The sequence below is a fragment of the Plecotus auritus genome (genome assembly GCF_963455305.1).
Source record: "Plecotus auritus genome assembly, chromosome: 12".
In the NCBI taxonomy this organism is placed as follows: Eukaryota; Metazoa; Chordata; class Mammalia; order Chiroptera; family Vespertilionidae; genus Plecotus; species Plecotus auritus.
Genome location: NC_137778.1, coordinates 20,514,324 through 20,535,979, shown reverse-complemented (window position 1 = coordinate 20,535,979; position 21,656 = coordinate 20,514,324). Strand labels below are relative to the sequence as shown.

General features: G+C 47.5%; 1 protein-coding gene across 3 annotated transcripts in view; it reads left to right on the top strand.

The window, feature by feature from the left end:
- CACNA1E (calcium voltage-gated channel subunit alpha1 E) overlaps positions 1-21,656 on the top strand; it is a 265,342-nt gene that overhangs the window by 173,243 nt on the left and 70,443 nt on the right. For all 3 annotated transcript variants that reach the window (XM_080648664.1, XM_080648663.1, XM_080648662.1), the window contains exons 8-12: positions 13,380-13,495; positions 17,913-17,966; positions 18,520-18,609; positions 19,448-19,657; positions 20,369-20,481. In XM_080648664.1, the coding sequence (XP_080504790.1) occupies positions 13,380-13,495; positions 17,913-17,966; positions 18,520-18,609; positions 19,448-19,657; positions 20,369-20,481 (583 nt within the window). The remainder of the gene's footprint in view (positions 1-13,379; positions 13,496-17,912; positions 17,967-18,519; positions 18,610-19,447; positions 19,658-20,368; positions 20,482-21,656) is intronic.

The following is a 21,656-nucleotide window of genomic DNA, read 5'->3' as shown; positions in this document are numbered from 1 at the left end:
AAGAAATATGGATTAACATAAAAATGAAATAAATACAAAGAGATGCAAAATCTAAGCCCCAATTTTTATTCCTATATTCCATAGATATAAAACATCTATAAAATTGCTATGAAAGTTACTATGCACTTTCAATTCCTGAATTTATCTTACGAACTAGTAACAATGCAGATGGGCATCAGCCCATGGACCATGCTTCGAGGACCACTGTTCTGTGAGGAACATCTCTACCAATGGCTATAAATTCATAAGGGTGGACTTGGGGAAGGAAGGTCTTAGTTATGTTGCATTGGGGGTTATGGTTCAAGCTGGCAGGCCCCTCCCTAATGCATTCATTTGCATACATGTCCCAGAACATTCCAAACTCTAGAAAGTCTTCTCTGAAGGAAATCCTCATCAAAAAGCCCTGTGCATGCCGAAACCGGTTTGGCTCAGTGGATAGAGCGTCGGCCTGCGGACTGAAGGGTCCCAGGTTCGATTCCGGTCAGGGGCATGTATCTTGGTTGCGGGCACATCCCCAGTGGGAGGTGTGCAGGAGGCAGCTGATCGATGTTTCTAGCTCTCTATCCCTCTCCCTTCCTCTCTGTAAAATATCAATAAAATATATTTAAAAAAAAAAAAAAGCCCTGTGCAAAAATGGTTTCTTCTATAGGTTGCAGAATTAATTCAGAAATCCATGAGGCGAGCAGTCAGAGTTGAGTAGTCCAATAGTCTTCAAATGTTTGGTAACATAGACTTTGTCAAAAGAATGTACGTTCCTCCTCTCTAAATGTCACTGGTATTCCTCCCTTTCTGCTGTTGATGTGTATTATCTTTGAACCAAATATCTGTTTTGAGTTAATATCCCAAAGGAATTAAATAGTGAGAGGCATTCACTCACAGTGCTTTGGAGTTCAAGAGAACCAGCCCCTTTGGGGCTTCAGATTCAGAATTAACATGCACCTATTTAAGATTTCGCATGCTAGGCACCGTGATCCATGCCTTTGCTCTTCTGAGCCCATTAGCACAACAGATCAGTGAGGTTGGTGTTTTAATCAAGGTCACTTATTAGGAAATCAAGCCTCAGAGAGGTTAAATGACTCGCCCATGGTCTGTGATGCAACATTGTGTGTACCGAGTCCAAATACCTTTTTTTTTTTTTTTTTTTGCTATATCACATGTGTAGTTATCTTTCCTGGCATTCTGTTACTTTGCTTGTGTATTTATTGTTACTGAGTTCTCATTGGGAAGTGTGTGGCCTACAAGAGTCCTGCGCACTCCAGTCCACCACCTGCCGGCTTTGCAGGAAGGCATCTTTGCTTGTATGTCACCCGCTTGTAGTATTTGTCTCTAATAGACATTGACATTTTCAATGAGGGAATAATTGCATTTTAATGAATAAAAAAGTTGGTGATTTATTAAATAGCCTCAATTTTAGAAAGACTTCTGGATAAAAGATGATAACCATCAACTGAAGGGAGACATCAGAAGGAGGTCTGCAATGCAGCAGCAGGAAATATTCAAGCTGATTGTACTGAAGCAGTTCCTGCTGTGATGATGCTTGGCAGCCATGGTGTGGTTCTGAAAGCTCATATCATGTGTCCAGGAAAAGATGCTGAGCTAGTGTTTAGGTTGACTGGGTTGAGAATTAGTTCTTGGCAGTAGAGAGACTGACCACACTACCAGTAGATGGGGTCTACAGTGGTCATGACTCAAGGTAACCTCCAGAGAAAAGAATACATGTTCTGAGCATTCTGTTACCTTTAGTCATTCATCCAACACATATCTGTTGAGTTCCTCTTAAGCACCAGGCACCAAAGATGTAATGGTGAAAAGTCAAAAAACCAAGTAGTTGAATAAGGTAGTCTTTTAGCAACAAACATTATTAATAAAATAGAACAGGTTATTGTATAGAGTGTGACAAGTAGTGGGATTCTTAGATTTGATTCTGGGATCAGGAAGCCCCCCCCCCCACGCTGCCCCACCCTGAAGTCAGAAAGATAGAGCATGGCCATACCCACATAAAGTCTTGTAGCCTTCCCATAAAGAGCTTGGATTTTAACTATGGGATGCCAGGGGCATGTCTTAAGCATAGAGGGGGTGGATAATATCATTTGTTTTGTATTTTGAAAGTCACCCCTTGTTTTTCTTCTATGAGGGGAATAAGGAGATTGGGACAAATGAAAATAAAAAGTGAGTTAGGGAGGTTATTAGGGACTCACGAAGGTAGGAAGCATCCAGGCAGGAGACTCAGGTGATAGCAGTGGAGTTGGAGCGAAGATTGCTATGAATTGCTTATGGGTTGGATTGCAGTTGCAGTGAGAAAAAAAGGAAGACATGAAACGGACTCCTAGCTTGGGTGGTATTACTGACTGAGGTGAGAGGGACAAGAAGAAGAGCAGAGTGAGGAGAAATTCTGTTTCGGCTATGTTACATTTCAGATGCCTGTTTGGCGTCCAAGTAGCTGGCATCAAATAGACAGTTGTAGTAAATGGGTTGGAGCTAATTGATGAGTTGGGGCTGGAGATGTAATTTTGGTAGCCTTTCGCAGAGAGGTGGTGTTGAGTCCATGGGCCTGTTTAGATTACCTATGGGGAGAATGGCTAGAGGAGAGAACCTAGACCTGGGCTCTGGGAAAGCCGATGTTTAGAGCAGCAAAGGAGATTGAGAAGCAGCAAACTAGGGAATCCTAACAGGAGAAGCCTCCCCCGGAAGAATAAGTTAGAATCAAAAGATCCAATACCTCCCATCCTCTGTTGAATCTGTACAAGCCGGATCCACAGGACTGAGACCCAGGGCAGATGTCAGTCACACTCACCCACTGGACCTGTTCCCTCTCGTTCCAAAATCCGAAACTGCTCTCTGTCCTGCGGGCTGCAGCTCACTCAGTAAACGTTTGTTGAGCGGGCAGTCTGTGCTGGAACTATGGGTGCGGCATTGAACAAGGACAATTGAACACAGTCCCTGCCCTTGCAGACTTTCCAGCATCACAGGGTGACTGACACGTGGGCCGTTACAAGGAGCGTGAGTCGCGGAGGTACAGCTGCTGCTTGTAGGGGCCTGAGTCATTTGGGCCAAGCAGAGTTGCTGTGCTAAGTTTTGGTTTTCTGTCTGAGAAATGGAACTAAGTTTGAGGGCTTTCTGCTCTACCCTGAAGATGTGAATGAATGGGTGTGTGAATGAAAACCCCTATGTGACCCACTTTGGAGACATTTCAAAGGGTCCTGAGTAGAAAGCTAGCCCTACTGTGTGGCGAGCTCACACGCGGTGCCTTAACCTACACCAAGTCTCCACGCTTTCTTCCCTCAGGACTCCTCATCAGCTCCTGTCTGCCCATGTTCCCGTCAGATCTCAGCTCCTCTCCCCACTATCCACCATTCCCATCGGTCAACTTTGGGTCTTCTCTGGTTCTGCTTGTCCATCCCGAAGGAGAAAAAGGGGCTTGTTTTAACTAAGGAGAATCTTTTTGATATTCAACCAGGGAGATTTTACTAGTACCTTCCCTAGAGGAATCTTTAATGTTTAAATTATCTGGGGATGTCGAACAAAGGCTTCTGGGAAATTCAAAGCTTTTTACAAAGGAAAGTGCCTACATGGTAGGAAGCAGATAATAAACTCTCAGTCACTCCCTTGAATACAGCCGCACCCACTTCTCAGGCACCTCCAACCCTTTGGGGGGGGGGCGCGGAGGGGGGGAACCAATTGCGGCAGCTTCTCTGAGGAGCACAGAAAGTGTCTCCTGAAAGAACTCAGCCATTTGTTCTTTGTCAAGATGCCTCTTTCATGCTGTAATTAGGGTGCTGTGGGGGGCAGCGCTGGGGGAGGAAGAATACCAAATGCTCTTACTCCCCATGGCTCACTCTTCCTGCACCACAGGGCTTTGAACCCACTGAAATATTGTGACTGAAACATACACTATTATACACATAAAGAGCGAGAAAGGGACGTGTGTGCAGGAGTTAGTGCCTTGATGATGTCTGTGTGCTAACGGGAGGTGGCACAGGCCGGGGGTCATTAAACCGTAGGTGGGTCTGAATTCCATTTTGTAACTCTGTGTCTTTCAATAGTCACATGGATTCTTTTGGCTTTATTTATTTATTTTTTTCCCCAGTCTGCAAAATAAAGATAAAAGTGCGGTCCTGGTTCCCTTCTTTTTTTATTTTTATTTTTAAATTGATTTCAGAGAGGGGCGGGGAGGAGAGAGAGGGCTGTCTCCTGCACGCCCCCTACTGGGGATCAAGCCGGCAGTCTGGGCATGTGTTCTGACCAGGAATTGAACCATGACCACCTGGTTCATGGGTTGATGCTCAACCACGGAGCCACACCGTCTGGGCCCAGTTCCCTTCTTAACAGGTTGTGAGGACGAGCATGTGAGGACTCAGGACTTGAGTGTTCCTCGTACAGGCTCTTCCTTGCCCGTCCCCGCTAATGGAAGGAAAGGTGAAGTAGTTGGAATGAAATAGGGCAGCATTTAAGATGACATGAGGACTTTTTTTGTTTTGAATTTTACTTGCAGCCATTTCTTCATTATATTTTGCTGAAAATCTGTTAACTCCTTTCTAGCACATGCCGGCAGGGGAGAAGAAGGAAGGGTGGGTGCTGGAGAGAGTCTAGGATGACTCTGTTTGCTACTGTAATCTCATATTCTCAAACAATGCCAACCACATAGTAGGCACTCAATAAGTTATATTTTGGAGGCAGAATAAACATATATGTATATGAAGGCCTTGATCATAGGTTGTGTGTATTATTCTACATTCTCAGGTGTGTCAGGGATATTTCAAATAGGCACTTGGAATACCTACTCTGTGCTCGGTACTACACTTTGCACTTGTTATCTGTTCTTCGATTCAGGCCTTACAACACTTTGAGACTGACCGGTGTCCGTGCCTGTTTTACAAATGAGGAAACTGAGACTCAGAGAGGTTTCCCTGCCCCAGGACTTGCCCCACATCCCACCCTAATAGAGCCAGGATTCGAACCCAGTTCAGTCCTGTTTCAGAGCTTTTAGTCATATGCTCTAACAGTCTGGATTACACCAACTTCAAGGTTAAAAAGCAAAACTGGAAACGTAGTCCAGCTCCTTCATTATCCCCTTTATGTTGCTTGCCAGGCCTTCGCCTGCACCAACTCAAATAAATAAAAAGACCTCAATGTCAAGAAGAGTGAGAAGGAGAAAAAGACCATGCATTCCCCCCGGTCCGAAAAGAATCTGCCTCTTTGAGTTCTCCTGACTGAAATGTCATGAGGATGTGCAGTGGCACTGGCTTTGGAACCCCAAGATCGAGTGCTGCTCCAGGTCAGCCACCACACCATAGTCCTTGGGCCACACGCCCTCTCTGTGCCTTGGTTCCCTTGCCTGTACAAGGCGAGGCTGGGAGAGGTGATTTGTCAGGCCCTCCTCACCTCATATTCTGGTCTGAGATCCCATAGCCTCTCTTCCATTGCTCTGGGTATAGGGTTGAGGAGTGGGATGGGAGACAGCACTCTGTGGCAGGGCAGTTACTGGCCTTCACTGCCTCAGGGGAGGGATTTCTGCTCCTCGGAGGAGCCCTGACCTCTAGGGAAGGGGGACTGTTGGATGCATGTGCCCTGAGTGCATGCGCCTCTCGCCGTCCTGGATGCCCCGATATCCTGCTTATTAGAGTCAACACTGGGTGGCCTTTCGAGGACTGGGTGCTTTATTGACAGCCTAAGTCTCCTTAAACCCTTTCTGGAACAAGTCAAGGGATGAGAGGTAAATAACTGTAACACAGCTGAAGTGTGTGACCTTCAGTAAGGTGTTTGCCTGCTCTGAGCTGTGTTTGCTCCTCTGAAAAAATGGGAGAAAATGTCCCCAGGCTCATATGAACTCTGCAAAGCTCTTTTACCCGCCACCCTCCAGCCTGTTTCCCAATGAGACTGAAATTAAAACACCGGCAACCCACAACCGTCTGTCTGACTTGTCCCAGTCTCTCTGTTTTAGAGCCTATTGGGTTGGAGAGATTTTTCTTGATGTCTAACCCAAATTCCCTCTTCCTGAAGCAGACATCTTACAGGAAGACTGGCAGCAAGGTTCCCTTGGGGGCAGCGAAGCACTTTGGAAATACGGGCTCTGAAGATTAATAGGGAGGCATATGACCATGTGGCCATTTGTATGCCTGGCATAGTCTGTCTACATATGCCTCTGGTGCCAGTGTAAGCATGTGTGTATTCACGCCAATGTGTGTGTGATGAAGCGTACAAGTGTGTACAGGAGTGTGAGTAAACAGATCTTTGAGTCATACAGGCAACCCATCCTGGCAGGCTTTGTCTTCCTTTTGGTTGCCATGACAGCAGCAAGGCCTCTGCATCAGTAAACAGAGCTCCCCCCTGTGCACTGAATCAGGAGGAGGGGTCTGGAGCTAGAGGCCAAAGGGAGCCAAATAGGCCTGCTACAGAGCATCTCTTATGAAAGCAGACCTGCCAGTACACCTTCCTCACTGCATCAATGTAGGAAGTAACTGCCCCCCGGGGGGCCGGGGGGAGTGGCTGTGACTGCAGAGACATAACAAAGGCGGGAATTTCAGGGGGGAGTAAGGCTTCAGACCTCACTTCTAACCCCAAAAAGTTAGTCACCTCATGATACCTTCTAAATATGTGAATGACCAAAGTCCTCCCGTCACCCTGTGGACTAAAACCCGTCACTTTAATTTCTCAGCATGCACATGTGGCAGTGGCTCCATTATAGGTCCCTTAGTTCTATAAATACCAATGAACTTTCATCTTAAACTAAATATGACTTAAAAGACAACTCCACCTCCCCAATCCCCCGGCAAACACACCCTCAGTCACTCATGGAGTTATACCTTGTCTGTGAGTATCTACATAATTTTAACACTTCATCTCATTATGGAAAATATGGAATGGGTTATGTATCAATGGTTGATTTTTTCCAGTTATGCCTCTCATGTAAACTGCTGGAAAACCAAAGTGGTCACAAATGTAAATTCACTAACTAGGATGATAGAAGAAAATTGAACTTAACCATGCAATACACGGAGACCAGTCAATGTCCCAAGTTCCCATAATTGTAATTTAAAATTTAACAACCCAAATCTTGCATGCATATGTGACAACCAGAATAGTGACTCGTCTATCTCAACTCCAACTCCTCTTCCTTTTCTCTGAGTGAGAGCAGTGTCATGAGGGGAACTGCAGGCTATCTTCCTGGGCAGGATGAAGCAGCCAAAAATAGGGATAACAGATTGGGTAGAAAGTATCTATAATGCAACACAATTTGTATCTCCCCCCACAGTTTTATTGATTTATAATCAGCATATAGCTTGTATTAATTTAAGGTATACAGCATGATGATTTGATATATGTATATTATTTAATGGTGCTATCAACTATAGTTACCATGTTCCACATTAGATTCTCAGACCTTATTCATCTTATAACTGGAAATTTGTACCTTTTGACCATCTTTACCCATTTCTCCCATTTCCCACCATCGCCTCTGGCAGCCACCAGTCTGTTCTCTGTTTCATGAGTTCAGTGTGTGTGTGTGTGTGTGTGTGTGTGTGTGTGTGTGTGTGTGTGTTTAAGATTCCATATATAAATAAGAGCATACATACTTGTCTTTATCCATCTGACTTATTTCATAATGTCTTCAAGGCCCATCCTTGTTGTCACAAAGAGCAGGATTTCCTTTTTTATGGCTGAATAGTGTCATCATTACCTATTTACCCATCAGTGGACATTTAGGTTGTTTCTGTGTCTTGGCTATTTAAATAATGGTGCAGTGAACATAGGGATGTGGATATCTTTTTGAATTAGTGTCTTTGTTTTCTTCAGATATATACCCAGAAGTGGGATTGCTGGATCATATGGAAGTTCTGTTTTTAATTTTTTGAGGACCTCCATACTATTTTCCATTGGTGGCTGGACCAATGTACCGTATATTCCTACCAAGGGTTCCCTTTCTCCACATCCTTGCCAGTACTTTTTATCTCTCGTCTTTTTGTCAGTAGCCATTCTAACAGGTGTGAAGTGATATCTCATTGTGGTTTTGATTTGCATTTCCCTCATAATTAGTGATGTGTAGCATTTTTCATGTACCAACTATATTATTCTTTGGAAAAATGTCTATTCAGTTCCTCTGCCCATTTTTAAATAGATTTTTTTTTTTGCTGTTGAGTTGTATGAGTTCTTTATACATTTTGGATATCAACCCCTTCTTAGATATATGATTTATGAATATTTTCTTCCATTTCTTCCATTGCCTTTTCATTATACAATGTCTTACAAGCATGCAGTCAGGACTCGCAGAGTAAATCAGATTTATTCCTGCCCCTGGTTATGAGCAGAGAGTTATTATGTCCTTCTAACATCAACAGTGACTGTCCTTCTAACATCAATAGTTTCCTCAGATGTGGAAACAGACTGAGAGGTTACTGTCCAGGTTACAAACAGCAGATGTCACCTGGATGCATAGTTCTGAGAACAGACCTGGTAGTAGTTCTGCTTGAGCATGTGGGGATTTATTTCTGTTCCCTTTGTTTGGAGTTCTGGAGTCCAGGTGCATCCCACCTTGTGTTCTGTCACATCCATGGGGGTGGAAGCACTGAATGGAGCCAACGAAAAGGAACTGAGATGACCGTCCTCTCACCCTCAGCCACAGGCCAATGCCAAGAGGACTTAGGGGACATGAATACCCTTCTACTGTCAGCCACACTGTCTCCTTTTAAATGTCCTGTTGCTAGGTCCAAGGGAGCTGGATAAACTGAGATATTTGTAGGGCCTCTCTTCAAGGTACGTTTCAGTAGGAAGTTTGGCAGTGGTCATCTGAATGTCTAAGTATAGTAACGGTCATATGCTTTATCTTTGAAAAACTATTATCACCTGAATAACCCGCAGGATCCTCTAGGAAGAGGGAGAGGAGGGAACAGTGGGGGGAACATGCTTGCCTTTCTTGGGTCAGGCCATGTATCTACTCATGAGAGTGGTGGGTATGTTGACTCTAGGTTAGAATGGTCAGTTATTTTTTAAAATATATTTTATTGATTTTTTTACAGAGAGGAAGGGAGAGGGATAGAGAGATAGAAACATCGATGAGAGAGAAACATCCATCAGCTGCCTCCTACGCACCCTCTCCTGGGGATGTGCCCGCAACCAAGGTACATGCCCTTGGCCAGAATCAAACCTGGGACCCTTCAGTCCGCAGGCCGACGCTCTAGCCACTGAGCCAAACCGGTTAGGGTGAATGGTCAGTTATTTTTAACAGGTAATGGCACTGAATCCTGCTTATCCCTGTTCTCCCTAGAATGCAGTATGTGTATAAATAAACGATGACTGTGGTATGGATACAAAAATCAAGCAGTACATCACTAGCTTGACTAATGCTATGACTTTTACACTAGGTCTTTATTAATCCAACACAGAGCAATGGATTCTCATACTGCTTCTCTATTAAAAAGACAGTCTTTTAGAAAAACAAACACTCTAGTTTTTATATCCTTATTTTCCACACCTTGGGCTGAAACTAAATCCCTTTTGTAGATTTTAAAGGTTGATGTCTAGATAGCATAGAAGACAGCTGAGGCCTTGTGGAAACAGCACTGAACCTGAAATCGATTGGTCCACGTTAGTTTGAATTCTGGCTAATTGGTTGATCTTGAACCAGAAGCTTTTTGAATCTCCCAAGGTTTTTGTAAATAAAAGTGCGCTAATTTATATGAAAATGATTTGTAAATTTAAAAATTCACAAATGTGTTCTGTGGATATTAGCGGTTCTTAACATGTTATTTCCATAACCTATGGAGTCTGCTATAATAGTAGACATTGGGTTAATCTTCATAGGTCTTTGTTGCAATGTGATGCCATATAGGCTCTGCATGGTCTCATGGAGCCTGCAGATCAGTCGGGCGATGAGCCATGGGCACAAACAGTGATGACAGCAAGGGAGGGAGGGAGAAATGTCATGAAAGACACTGGTGCCAGACTTCTATCCTAGGATCCCATTGGAAAAACAGAAGAGGGCCACTCCATAAACATCATATAGAGTGCCCGCACCCCCTTCCCACAGCACGGTCCTTCCTCCACCGCGGTGCACTAGCTGCGAGGAACTATCCCCACTGCTGCACGTTCTTTGTTTCCTTCCTTTAGGCAAGAGGATTCTTAAAAAGCCCAGGCCAGATTTGTTGGGCTCTGGGCTTGTTAGCCCAGTGAAGATGCCAGGTGGGAGGGTGGGAGGAAACGGGGGCCTGCGATGACAAGATGACAGAGGAGAGCAGGGAAGCCAGCTGGTGAGGCCCGGAGCCAGGAAACTTCCAAGTACATGGGGAGCTTAGCCTGGGTTTGTTGGCCTAGCGCACCGGAAATCAAGCTGCATGGTCACTCCGGGGGCCAGCTAGAGGTGACACACTGCATAGTTTATGGACTAATTCCACAGATTTTAGTGGAGCCAAAGAGAAACCAATTTTAGTGGCAGTGTCGCTTTGGGTCAGTGCAGAGGGAGTGTGCCTACGTTTAGGCCTTTGGGACCCAGGGCAGAGTGATCAGTATGCTCACCAAGTCTGTCTGGATATTTTTAATTTAAAAAAAAAATGAATATATATGAGCATATACTATGTACCAGGTCTAGCCTAGTCCAGAGGACACAAAGTTAGGAAAGACATAACGTTTTCACAAAAAGCTCACATAACGTAGAGAGTCTCCTGTACAGCCCAGCACAGTAAAGCTCCGGCTGTATGATGGGCCGTAAAGACATAGAAGAAAGGTAGAAGGGAGGCCAGAAGACTAAGGGAGGTTAGGGGAGAGGAACACCAAACAGAAGAGGTGACATTTCAGCCTGGCCTTGAGGAAGGATTTTAACAGACTTAGGCAGAAAAGAAGGGGTTCCAGGCAGAGAAGCAGTTGTAACCAAGCCTTACAAGCCTGCTCTGCCTTTTTGGGAGTAGAGAGAAGCATGCTGCAGTTGGAGCATGACTGAGGTGGACAGCCGGTGCACATGGGGTGGATAGGAATGATGGAAGGTGAGGCTTGGAAAGAAAGGGCCAGATCAGACTGTGGAAGACTGAAGGCCACATTAGCTGCGTGTACCTCATTTAGCAGCAAGAGGAGGAGGCTGTGGAGGGGAAGGGGTTAGAACCGAGAGAAGATGGAATTTAGAAGATCTGAGGGTCATGGTTCCTTGGACACTTGCCCCCTCAAAAGGCCACTTAACTCCTCCTTGGATTCAGTTTCTGAGCTGGAACATGGAGATGCTGGTGATCTCGCCCCAGATGCTCAAGGATTGTTGTGTTCCTCTGGTCACAGCCTGCTTCAGGTCCCCCTTTTCAAGGTCTTGCTTGAAACCTCCCTGAATTCCCCCAGAGCACAGCTGAAAAATTAAGACACATCCATATGAAGCGATAAAGAAGGGACATACAGATACGCCACCGGGCAGATAGGCGGGGCGTGAGGAGCCCCGGCTCGTAGAGCAGACAGCTCTGGGCTCGAGTCCTGGCTTTGTTGCTTAACCGTGAACAAGCGGTTTAGCTTTTCCCTGGAGGATGAAAATACATGTTCTGCCTTCTTCTCAGACGGGTTGTAAAGATTCAATGAGGAAAATATACAGAGGTGCTTGAAAACTAGAAAGTGTTCCACACATGGTACTCCCTGTAGTTATTGTTTTAAGTTTGGAAGTGATCATGTTTTAGAAAGATAACTAATAGCTGTGAGATGGAGGAAATGAAGGGGAGAGAGGCAGGTGGTGGAGAGACCAGGTAGGTGCTGCTGTAATGGTCCAGGCAGGAGAGGATGGGGTCCTGGACCAAGGCAGTGAGGATGAAGAAGGAGGTGGATCTGGTGTCCAACTGAAAGTCGGCACTAATTGGGAAGGAGGGACACAAAGAAGAAGAGCCAAAGGTAAGAACTTCGATAGGTGGCGACACCAGCCCCATGCTGAAATCCATAAATGAAGGTGCGGAAAGGGGGTGCCCCAGGGCTTGAATTGTTACCGTGCCACCCACTGGCCCTGGCACTCTTCATTTTGACCCCTCCCTTTCCATTCCCCACAACACCCTTGGTAGGACCCACTGGACCTGCAGCCAAGCCCAGGAGAATATCTCCTCCCATGGGTATGTGCCACATACCCGTGCCCTCAGCCCGACTGTGATCATTATAAGGTGTCTGTGCCAAGCAATCCATCTCTGTCTTTATAGGAGGGACCGGATGAGGCCCCTCCCATTCCCCTGCACAGGGCCAAGAGCACATCCCTCAGCCCCTGGCTCATTTTTTAGTACCTGGACATGAGGGAGAAGCTGGCAGGACCCACAATGGGTGCTTGACTCCTTCATCTTCAAGGGGCACATCTTTGTTTATGGGGAGCCCTTAATAGCTTCCAGGGCAGTGGGAGAGTGCCTGAGCCGTGACTGGGAGGTGCTGTTCTAGCGAGGGGCCTTCTTGCCTGGAAGGTGTTTGGTGATGCGGAGGACAGTGATGTAGGTGGTTTCTGGAGGGGACCACTAGCTCATGAATTTTTCTTGATCCCTATTAGCTCCCCATTGAATTAAACCATCTCCCTCTCTGCCAGGCAGCACTCATTCCTCTTCTTTCTCCATTGCCCACGGGGCTTTAGTCTTTGTTGTCTTGTGCCACAGGGTGGCTGTGGTCCCCTGTCAGTGGACTGTGTCTTCTCACCTTGGCTTTCCCTCTGTCCCATTATCTCCCCTCTGCTCCACCCCGCCTCCCACTGTCTTCCTCCAGGTGCCCTTCTTGTGTTCCTTCTCTCATTTATCCGCTACCAGCCATCTTCAAACAGCATCCCAGCCCTTCTAGGCATCGGTGTCATTGGTCTTCAGTGACAGCCATTATTGAGTGCCACAGTATACAGGGCCCCACAGGAGGCACAGCACACCGGTTAGAGTTCAGATCCCAGCAAGTTACTTTCTTTCTCTGTTAAACAAGAATTTTAATAGTGTTGATCTCATAGGGCGGTTATGAGGATTAAAGGAGTTCATGGGTATGAAAAGCATCATACAGGGCTGGCATAATAAGTGGTCAGTGTACATGAATCATTATTGTAATTAAAAGCATAAAGAATAGCCGTGCCCCTTGCAGGGTTAAGGGCCTCTGTTGTAGCTGGGGACATGGGATGTATAGCATTTTGAGGTCTGGTTCATCACGTGGCTACGAAAACACCTTTCTGAGCAAGCAAGCAGAGGGTGTTAGTACTGATTGGAATGAACTGGATCTGGGAAGGTTCCTGCATGGGGCTGAATGAGGTGAGTTTCTGGAACAACTCTTTAAGGATGTCGTGGATGCAGCTGGGACCAAGGAAAGGGGAAAGGGGGTGCCCGGAGGTACCAGCTCAAACTCTGTCTCTCCTCCTCACATCACCCTTCCTCTTAGTCATGGCACTGCCCAAACCTAGTGCACCGCATCCTCCTTGTCCACAGGGAATTTGCCAAAGAGAGAGAGAGAGTGGAGAACCGGAGGGCTTTCATGAAGCTGCGGCGCCAGCAGCAGATTGAGCGCGAGCTGAACGGGTACCGCGCCTGGATCGACAAAGCAGGTAAGGCTGGCAGGCGGGACAGCTGGTGGCGGGCTGCATGGGCGGCAGGGACCTCCCAGTACCTCCCTGCCAAGGGGCAGCCTAGATCGGAGCAGAGAGAAGCTCTAGATTCCTCATTTGCTTTGAGGTTCCCTGCAGGTCCCATTCTCCTTTATCTGGCGTGTGACAGTCCGTTCTGTTAAACACCTTCATGAGACAGGCATGTTAGCACGAGGACAGGCATGAGGAAATGGTAACATAACCCAATCCTGGAGTTGAGTTTGGGCTGGTAACATTTTGCACTACTACTACTACTACTACTACTAATAATAATAATAATAATAATAATCCATTCGTTCCAAAGATGGCTATTGTGGCTTCCTTTGTGCCAGGTCCTGTTCCAGGCACCTGGTACAGCAATGAGCCAGCACTCTCCTCTCCTGGAGCTCGCTACCCTCTAGTCGGGGAAGGTGGCAGTGAACAAAATTATACATAAGTAACTTGTCAGAAGGTGATAAGACCAGTGAACACAGATCCAGGTAGGGCCATGGGGCGTAGGGGAAGTCACAGTTTTAAATAGTGTCAGGGTAGATCTATTTGGGGGACATTTGAAGGAGATGAAGGGGCGAGCCACAGGACAATCTGAGGGAGGAATACTCCAATGCCAAGGCTGTAAAGTGGGAGCAGCCAGGAGGGGGGTGAGCAAGGGGAGGGGGACAGGAGACAGGATGAGGGCAATCACAGGGGGAGAGGGCGGCGGTTCGGGCATGACCGGCATTGTAAGGGCGAGTGAAGCAGGAACCACTGGAGGGTTTTGAACAGAGGAGGGACGTGCTCTGATTTAAGATGTTGAAGGAGCGCTTGGTGGTGGAGAATAGATAATAGGAGGCCAGAAGCAGGGAGACCAATTGTGAGGCATCACAGTCAGCCGGGGGACAGGTGATGGTGAGAACTGGTTTTGCCTATTCCCCGAGCTGTCACCAGTTCCCCCTCTTGGCTCTGCATCAGGAATGATTCTTGCCCAGCCCTGAGCGTAGGCCCAAACCCACCACGATTGCCTTAACTCACAGAGCCACCAGATTCAAGTTGGACTGTGGCTCAGCTATGTAGGAGGGACGTCAGTCACCCCGTCTCTGCCAGTAAAAAGGCTGCATGTGCTTGCCTTGCTATTTTAAAGGCTGGATTGCATGGGTCCTATTTATCTTCATTCTCTTCCTGAGCAAAGAGTACATTTTTTAATCGAAAATTATACATGACAGTCAGCACCTTTTCTCTATTCCCAGTAGAAAGCATAGCACAACCGTGAGGCCTCCCGGGGCAAAAATTGGAATCTGATTTGCTGCTTAGTTGCCCGAGCCTTATTCTTCTAGAAGAGCTTTGGAATGACGCCATGACACTCACCCCACCACCAGCACACACAGCCCTCTCTCTGCTCTGGAGTCAATGTTGGATGATCCATCAGGGGTGAGAGCAAGTGTGTGACTGAACTACTACTTCAAAGCCAGATAGCAGTCACCACCCTCTTTGGGGCTCTCTGCATCCCTTTGCCTCCTCTGGAAGCTGAGCCATGCCCATTCGTGGGGACTGCACTTTTTCTTTCTCCTGGGAGACCCGTGTGTGAGGGTGAACGTGAATAGCCCTCCCCTCTTCCCAGAATGGTAACTCAGCCTTACTGAGCAGATCTGCCGCCAGGCCAGGCAGGCAGCTTGAATCCCAAATGCCACTGGCTTCCTGGATGGACTTGCCATCTGACAGACCACCCTAGCGAGTGGGCGGGCGGCAGAACTGGGAAAGGACCCTCCAGCCCTGGCCCTGGCCACACTCAGGGTCGGGCGCCCGGGGTGCTGCTCGCTGTGGCTCTGCTTTGCAAATCCATGCAGGATCACAAGGCTGCACTTTCTTCCAGTTGGCACAGCACAGCCAGCTCTCTGCTCCTTCTAAGAAAAAAGACGCGCTGCGACGTCAACCTGTGCTTCCTGGCCCTTCCCTTTACACAGGGAGCGGGAGTGAATCAGAGACATATGGGTTACATTTCCCTGGAAAGACACTCTCAAGTTCGAAAGCAAACTTGGCAAAAGGCATTGGGGGAGAGGGTGGTTTCAGCACATCCAGAGCCCTCCCGCGCTTCCCAGAGATGCCCCACATCTCCACGCACCCCCTGCTGTTTGGGGGGGTCCTCAGATTTGCCCACCCCCGAAGTCCAGGCACTGTACACAGCCAAACCTCTGGCTCAGGTCATTCAGGTTGCTATGAGGTGTTTTAACAAGCACCTATTTTATTTGTTTATTTATATTTAATATTTTTATTGATTTCAGAGAGGAAGGAAGAGGGAGATAGAAACATCAATGATGAGAGAGAATCATTGATCGGCTGCCTCCTGCATGCCCCCCAGTGGGAATTGAGCCAGCAACCTAGGCATGTGTCCTTGACCGGAATCAAACCTGGAACCCTTCAGTCTGCAGGCCAATGCTCTATCCACTGAGCCAAAACAGCTAGGGCTAACAAGTACCTATTTTAAAAGGATGCCCTCAAACTGTACAGTCCAATGACTTTAAAACCTTCTTTGTCTGCGTCAAGGAGCATCCCGCCAATAACACTCAACATGCTAACTTAGAGTTTCGCCGGAGGCCATACTCAAAAGAGAAAGCTAAACATTAGCACTTGGTAGAATGGCCATCCTCCTGAGCTTCAAAATGCCCCCTCCCTGGGAAATACATTCATTATATACTCTCAATTTTATATGCAGGTGGAATTGTGGTAATGACTTTACCCTTTTCTACTTGCCCTTGAACTTATTACAGGAGCTTAAATTATAAACCATCCTTTAATAGGGCCTGCTGCAAGCTTTCCTCCAGCAGCCTGAATCCTAGGCAATGGTTGCTTAGGTCTCCAAACTGGTCTGTTATAGACCAAATGAGAGTGGGGCCAAATAGGGGACTCTGAGTTCCACCAGACAGGGGCTATTTTGTTGGCAAGTTTGGAGGCATACTGGTGAGGCTTATTCTAACAAGTATAGAAAATAGGATCCGGCCAATGATACACCTCTGGGGAGTACAGGGCTGCCCTTGGGGAGGCCAAGGGACTGTGTGGTCCTTTTCCAAGCACCAACAATCAAATATGTTGTTCCAACACCAATCAGTCCTGCCATTCTTCGACACCTATCAGATACTCAACAGTTCAGTTCCATTCTGACACTGAGTTCCACCTGGACTTCATGCACACCCCACAAGTTAGGGACCAGCCACAGCAGAGGCCCCCAATGACTTGCATTTCTGCCCCACTGATGACAAGTTCAGAGGGGTCCGGGTTTGATAATTCACTAGGACAACTTCTGGAGCTCAGGAAAAACGATAATTACTACTACCAGCTTATTATAAAGAATACAACTCAGGAACAGCCAAAATGAGGAAACATATAGACCAAGGTGTGGGGCAGAGGTTGGGGGCACACAGCGCTGCCATCCTCTCTCCAGACATGCCATCCTCAGGATCTTGGCGTGGTCACCAGCCCAGGAGCTCCCTGAGCCCTGATGTTTAGGTTTTATGACGGTTCCATCCCATTGGCATGACTGATGCATTCATCAGCCATTGGTATTCAATAATCTCTAGCCCCTCTCCCTTCCCAGGAGGTGGGAGAGGGAGAGGGCTGAAAGTTATAACCCTCTAATCCTGAGGTTGTTTTTTCTGGTTACCAGCCCCCATTCTGGTTACTAGGCCTCCCCCACAATGAGTCATCTCATTAGTATATAGAAGACAATAAATTCCAAGGGTCTTAAGAGTTCTGTGTCAGGATTGGATCCTGAACAAAATCCAACATCACAGGGACACATTCACGATGGGCCCAAGGTTGGTCAGTTCAAGCTCTGCCCAAGGAAGGCAGGATGGAGTGGTGAGTGGTGGGGTTCCTCCAGCCCTGCTCCTCTCCCCGAGTGCTGCTCCTCACGAAGTAGACAGGCCAACGCCCAAAGCGTGGCCTCGCCTCCTGAATTGAGCAGGTAGATGTGAAGTTGCAGACAAGAGAAACTAAGGAAGCTCCATTCATTGCTGGAGAAGGTTTAAGGGGTTAGGAAAGACAAGAACCTGGGTAGGAGAAAAAACAGAAATGGAGGTTTTCATTCCTATCCATTTAAGGGGGTTTTAGTTAAAAAGATCAGCTCTTCCCCTCATGAGCATCCTCCTGAAGGAATGTGTCAGACACAAAGCTGAAGTTTACCATCCTCCCCAAGCGCCCGCGCACTGACAACGTCCTTCTGTTCGGATGTGTCTGGGGAGCTCTCTCCGCGACCTTGGCGGTTTCTCTTGCTGACGCCTGCGATGGACTGTGAACCCTTTGTTCCATCTCTGTTGCCCTGGAGCCCAAGCCCTCCCTGAGGGATTTTCATTTTGCAAGATAATTTGCCATTTACAGATAATTGACTAAACCATTTGTTTCCATGTAGAGGAAGTCATGCTTGCTGAAGAAAATAAAAATGCTGGCACGTCAGCCTTAGAAGGTAAGGCTCCAACCAACTCCTCACTCCACTGGCATCGCCCCCTCTTAATGTGCGGTGGTCTCTCTCGATCCAAAGAGGAGAGAGAAATAAAAGAGGGGCGCTCTGGGATTTGAAACCAAAGTCTCTTTGTCATAAAATCCTTCATGCTTTAAAAGGAAGGGAATTGAGTCACAAATTTTTAAATGCTTTTTAAAGTGATGAAAGCCAAATCCAAGAGTTGCTTGGTTCCGGGGCGTGTCATTGATAATGAGCAATAAAAAGCCCATCATGCAATCCATGGCATATAAAGGATCTTCTTTGAACATCAGTGGAGATCCTCTTGGGACCCCTTTCATTCCCAGGAAGTGCCTCGCTGGTGAGAAGCCAGCGCAGATAGGTGCCTCTGAGCACGGGAGTCTTGTCTTTATAGATGCTCGTGACTTCTGTGACCCTGGCTCAGCTGTTTAGGGGCAGTCGCCTGGGTCCCAGAGGTCTCTGGCCCACAATCCTCAGTTTTGAGCAGAATGTGACCCGGTTGCGCATGTCCTCACCTGCCTCCCCTATCCTGGCGCAGTGCTTCGAAGGGCCACCATCAAACGCAGCCGCACGGAGGTCATGACTCGAGACTCCAGCGACGAGCACTGTGTGGATATCTCCTCCGTGGGTGAGTGGAACCGGTTAGGTCTTCTCCTCTCTGAATCGCCCATAAAAACAAAGAGCCTGTCTTTTGAGAAGCACCACGAGGAGGAAGAGAACTTAGAGAAGGTGTGGGAATCTAATCTACAATGACTTAGGAAAAAATGGACGTGGAGACACTGTTCACATGAAACATGGGCTTAGAAAAATCCAGCCCAGATTCTTCACGTGTGCCCATGTGTCCATTGGCCCGTCTCTCCTGCGGGATAAGGAAAACCCACTCAGACACGTTCAAAAGAGCTGAGGGCCTGTTGCTCCTAGTAACCCCCATTTGAGAACCTGCTTAACCACAGTAGCACCCACGTCCTGCCGTCCCATCGTCCATGTGATATTTAAACAGATTCCTACTGAGAACCCAACAGCAGGACTGGTGTTCAGACCCAGGTTCTCTTAGAAATTCTGGTGGATGGCAGATATTTCCTTCTCAAGGAAAAGGGAAGGGCCTTCACTCTTAAAAGCAGAAGAGGCGTACAGAGCTCACTGCTGCGTTCGGCTGCCCGTAGCAGAAAGATCACAGAGGCAGCAGAATGATTCCAGCCCCCGAAGTATATTTAAAAGGAAAGGCCAGCGAGAAGCCCAAACATAAACATGATCTGATTAGGTTTCAGATACCAGGTATATATGCCTTGTGTCCTCCTACCCAGGGAATCCTTTCTAGGATGGAGCGTGCGCAGAGGAAAAGCAGGGATCTCTACTGTGAAGACTCCTTATCATGGCCACCAGCGGGGGGACCGACACTGCCCCCCTTGCCACAGAGGGTGATCATTTTTGCAGCCTCATTCTCCCTCCTTGCTTCTCCCCCACAGGCACACCTCTCGCCCGAGCCAGCATCAAAAGCGCAAAGGTGGACGGGGCCTCCTATTTCCGGCACAAGGAAAGGCTTCTGCGCATTTCTATCCGCCACATGGTGAAATCCCAGGTGTTTTACTGGATTGTGCTGAGCCTTGTGGCTCTCAACACCGCCTGCGTGGCCATTGTCCATCACAACCAGCCCCAGTGGCTCACCCACCTCCTCTGTGAGTGACCCGTGACTGCGGGCTCTCCATGTGCAAGTGTCAGAGAGCCAGGATCGTGCTGGGCCTGGCAGTTCTTCTGTCCGCCCAGAGTTCTCCCCCTTCGCGTTGTGAGGGAGGCCAGGGTTGTCTCCAAGGGACCATGCCAATCTGTCATTCGTTATTGAATCAGATAAACAAATCTTCGCTGAGGAGTCAACAGATGGCATTACAACTCGGGAGCTCTAAGGCCTTCTTCACTTAGTATTTTAAAGAGGGTCAATGGTGTAGGGAGTTTTGGTCACCAAAGTCCCAGGGAGGAAGCTCGTAGGGCAGTGGGTACCTCGAAGAGACCAAAAAGGGGACATAAGGGTTAGTTAGCTCTGGGTAAGGCTGCCACTGGGTGTGGGTGGGAACCATTCTGGCTCTCACATCGAAGCCAAGGTAAAGCCCTGTCTTTCTGGGGAGCCACCTACCATTTAAAGGGCAGTGGCAAACCCACCTGTTGATGGAGAGCAAAGCCGACCTGGGGAACACTTGGGGCTCCTGCTGGGTGAGAGCGAATTCTGACATCATTAGGTGTTGCCTGGTACTGACCTGCCCTGGTCACTGACCCTCCTCACATGTGTGGGTCCTGCTGGTGTGGAGGGCGCCTCTGCAGATGGGGGTTTGGGGTTCGGGAGTGCGGGAGCCCGCCATCTGGGGAACAAATGCTCCTGCTTTTGATGCTTTCAGACTATGCAGAATTTCTGTTTCTGGGACTCTTCCTCTTGGAGATGTCCCTGAAGATGTACGGCATGGGGCCTCGCCTTTATTTTCACTCTTCATTCAACTGCTTTGATTTTGGGGTAAGTGCTCGGGAGCCCACCTGTCCGCCCGCTCCCTGTCGATAAGCCACGGGTGAGATAAGCAGCTCCTCTCTTGCCCAGCATGAAACACTGAAATCAGAAATTATACCAGGGGACTAGATGAGGTTCGCTAACGGGGGCAGGAATGAGTGAATCCTTGCCACACTAGCTTGGTCGGTTGGTTTTAAGTTTTCATTTTTAATGTTTTCATGGAAGTGTAACAGCATAGGGGACACCCTTAAGTGCAGGGGTCCTCAAACTTTTTAAACAGGGGCCAGTTCACTGTCCCTCAGACCGGACTATAGTTTTAAAAAAAAACTATGAACAAATTCCTATGCGCACTGTGGGCTCGGGACGAGTCGGCTGCTAAGCAGGACAGGCAGCGGCACCCGGCAGGCCGGATCAATGTCCTCGGCGGGCCGCATGTGGCCCGTGGGCTGTAGTTTGAGTAGCTGTAGCTACTTAAGTGTATAGCTCAGTGAATTTGACAAAGCTAGAATTTTAAATCACTTAGTATCCTGGGGAATGCCTGAGAGAGGAGACAAAAACTTGATTCCAGAAGGTAGTTCAATAAAAAAAGAGAAACTTATATATTTGGGTTGTTTTTTTTTTAGTTCAGTTACAGTTGGGGAAATATGTAAATATAACCTCATGCAGACATGCACGTGGATGCGCGCATACACACGTTAGAAATGTCATCCACTGTCCACTTGCTAAATAATATTGATATATAACTGTGCCCATTCCTAACAGGATTCAAGTGCTTTCACATACACTGTGGTCCTCCATGGCTTTCAGGAGCCCTGTCCACTATATTGCATGTCAGGAGTTAGCCTGTCCATTCCCAGAGGACACGTGTCCCAAGGTCACATCGCCCCTTAGCAGCAGTGCTGGATCCCAAAACTTTGGGTTCCTGATCCACTTCTCTTTCTGCCAAACCTACTTCTTTTTCTGCCAAATTTTCAGTTATGTGCTAAGGATTTTGAGCACTTGCCAATCTGCATTTTAACGTGGAACATATGTTTCTGGGTACGGGCAGTTTTCAGGCATAACAGCCAGTGGAAGACCATTATAACCTTAGTTTCTTTACCTACATATTTTCAGAATTGCTGTGAGGATGAATTTATCGGTTATTGCTCCTCAATGCAACGTAGAGACTATATAGTGGACAATCA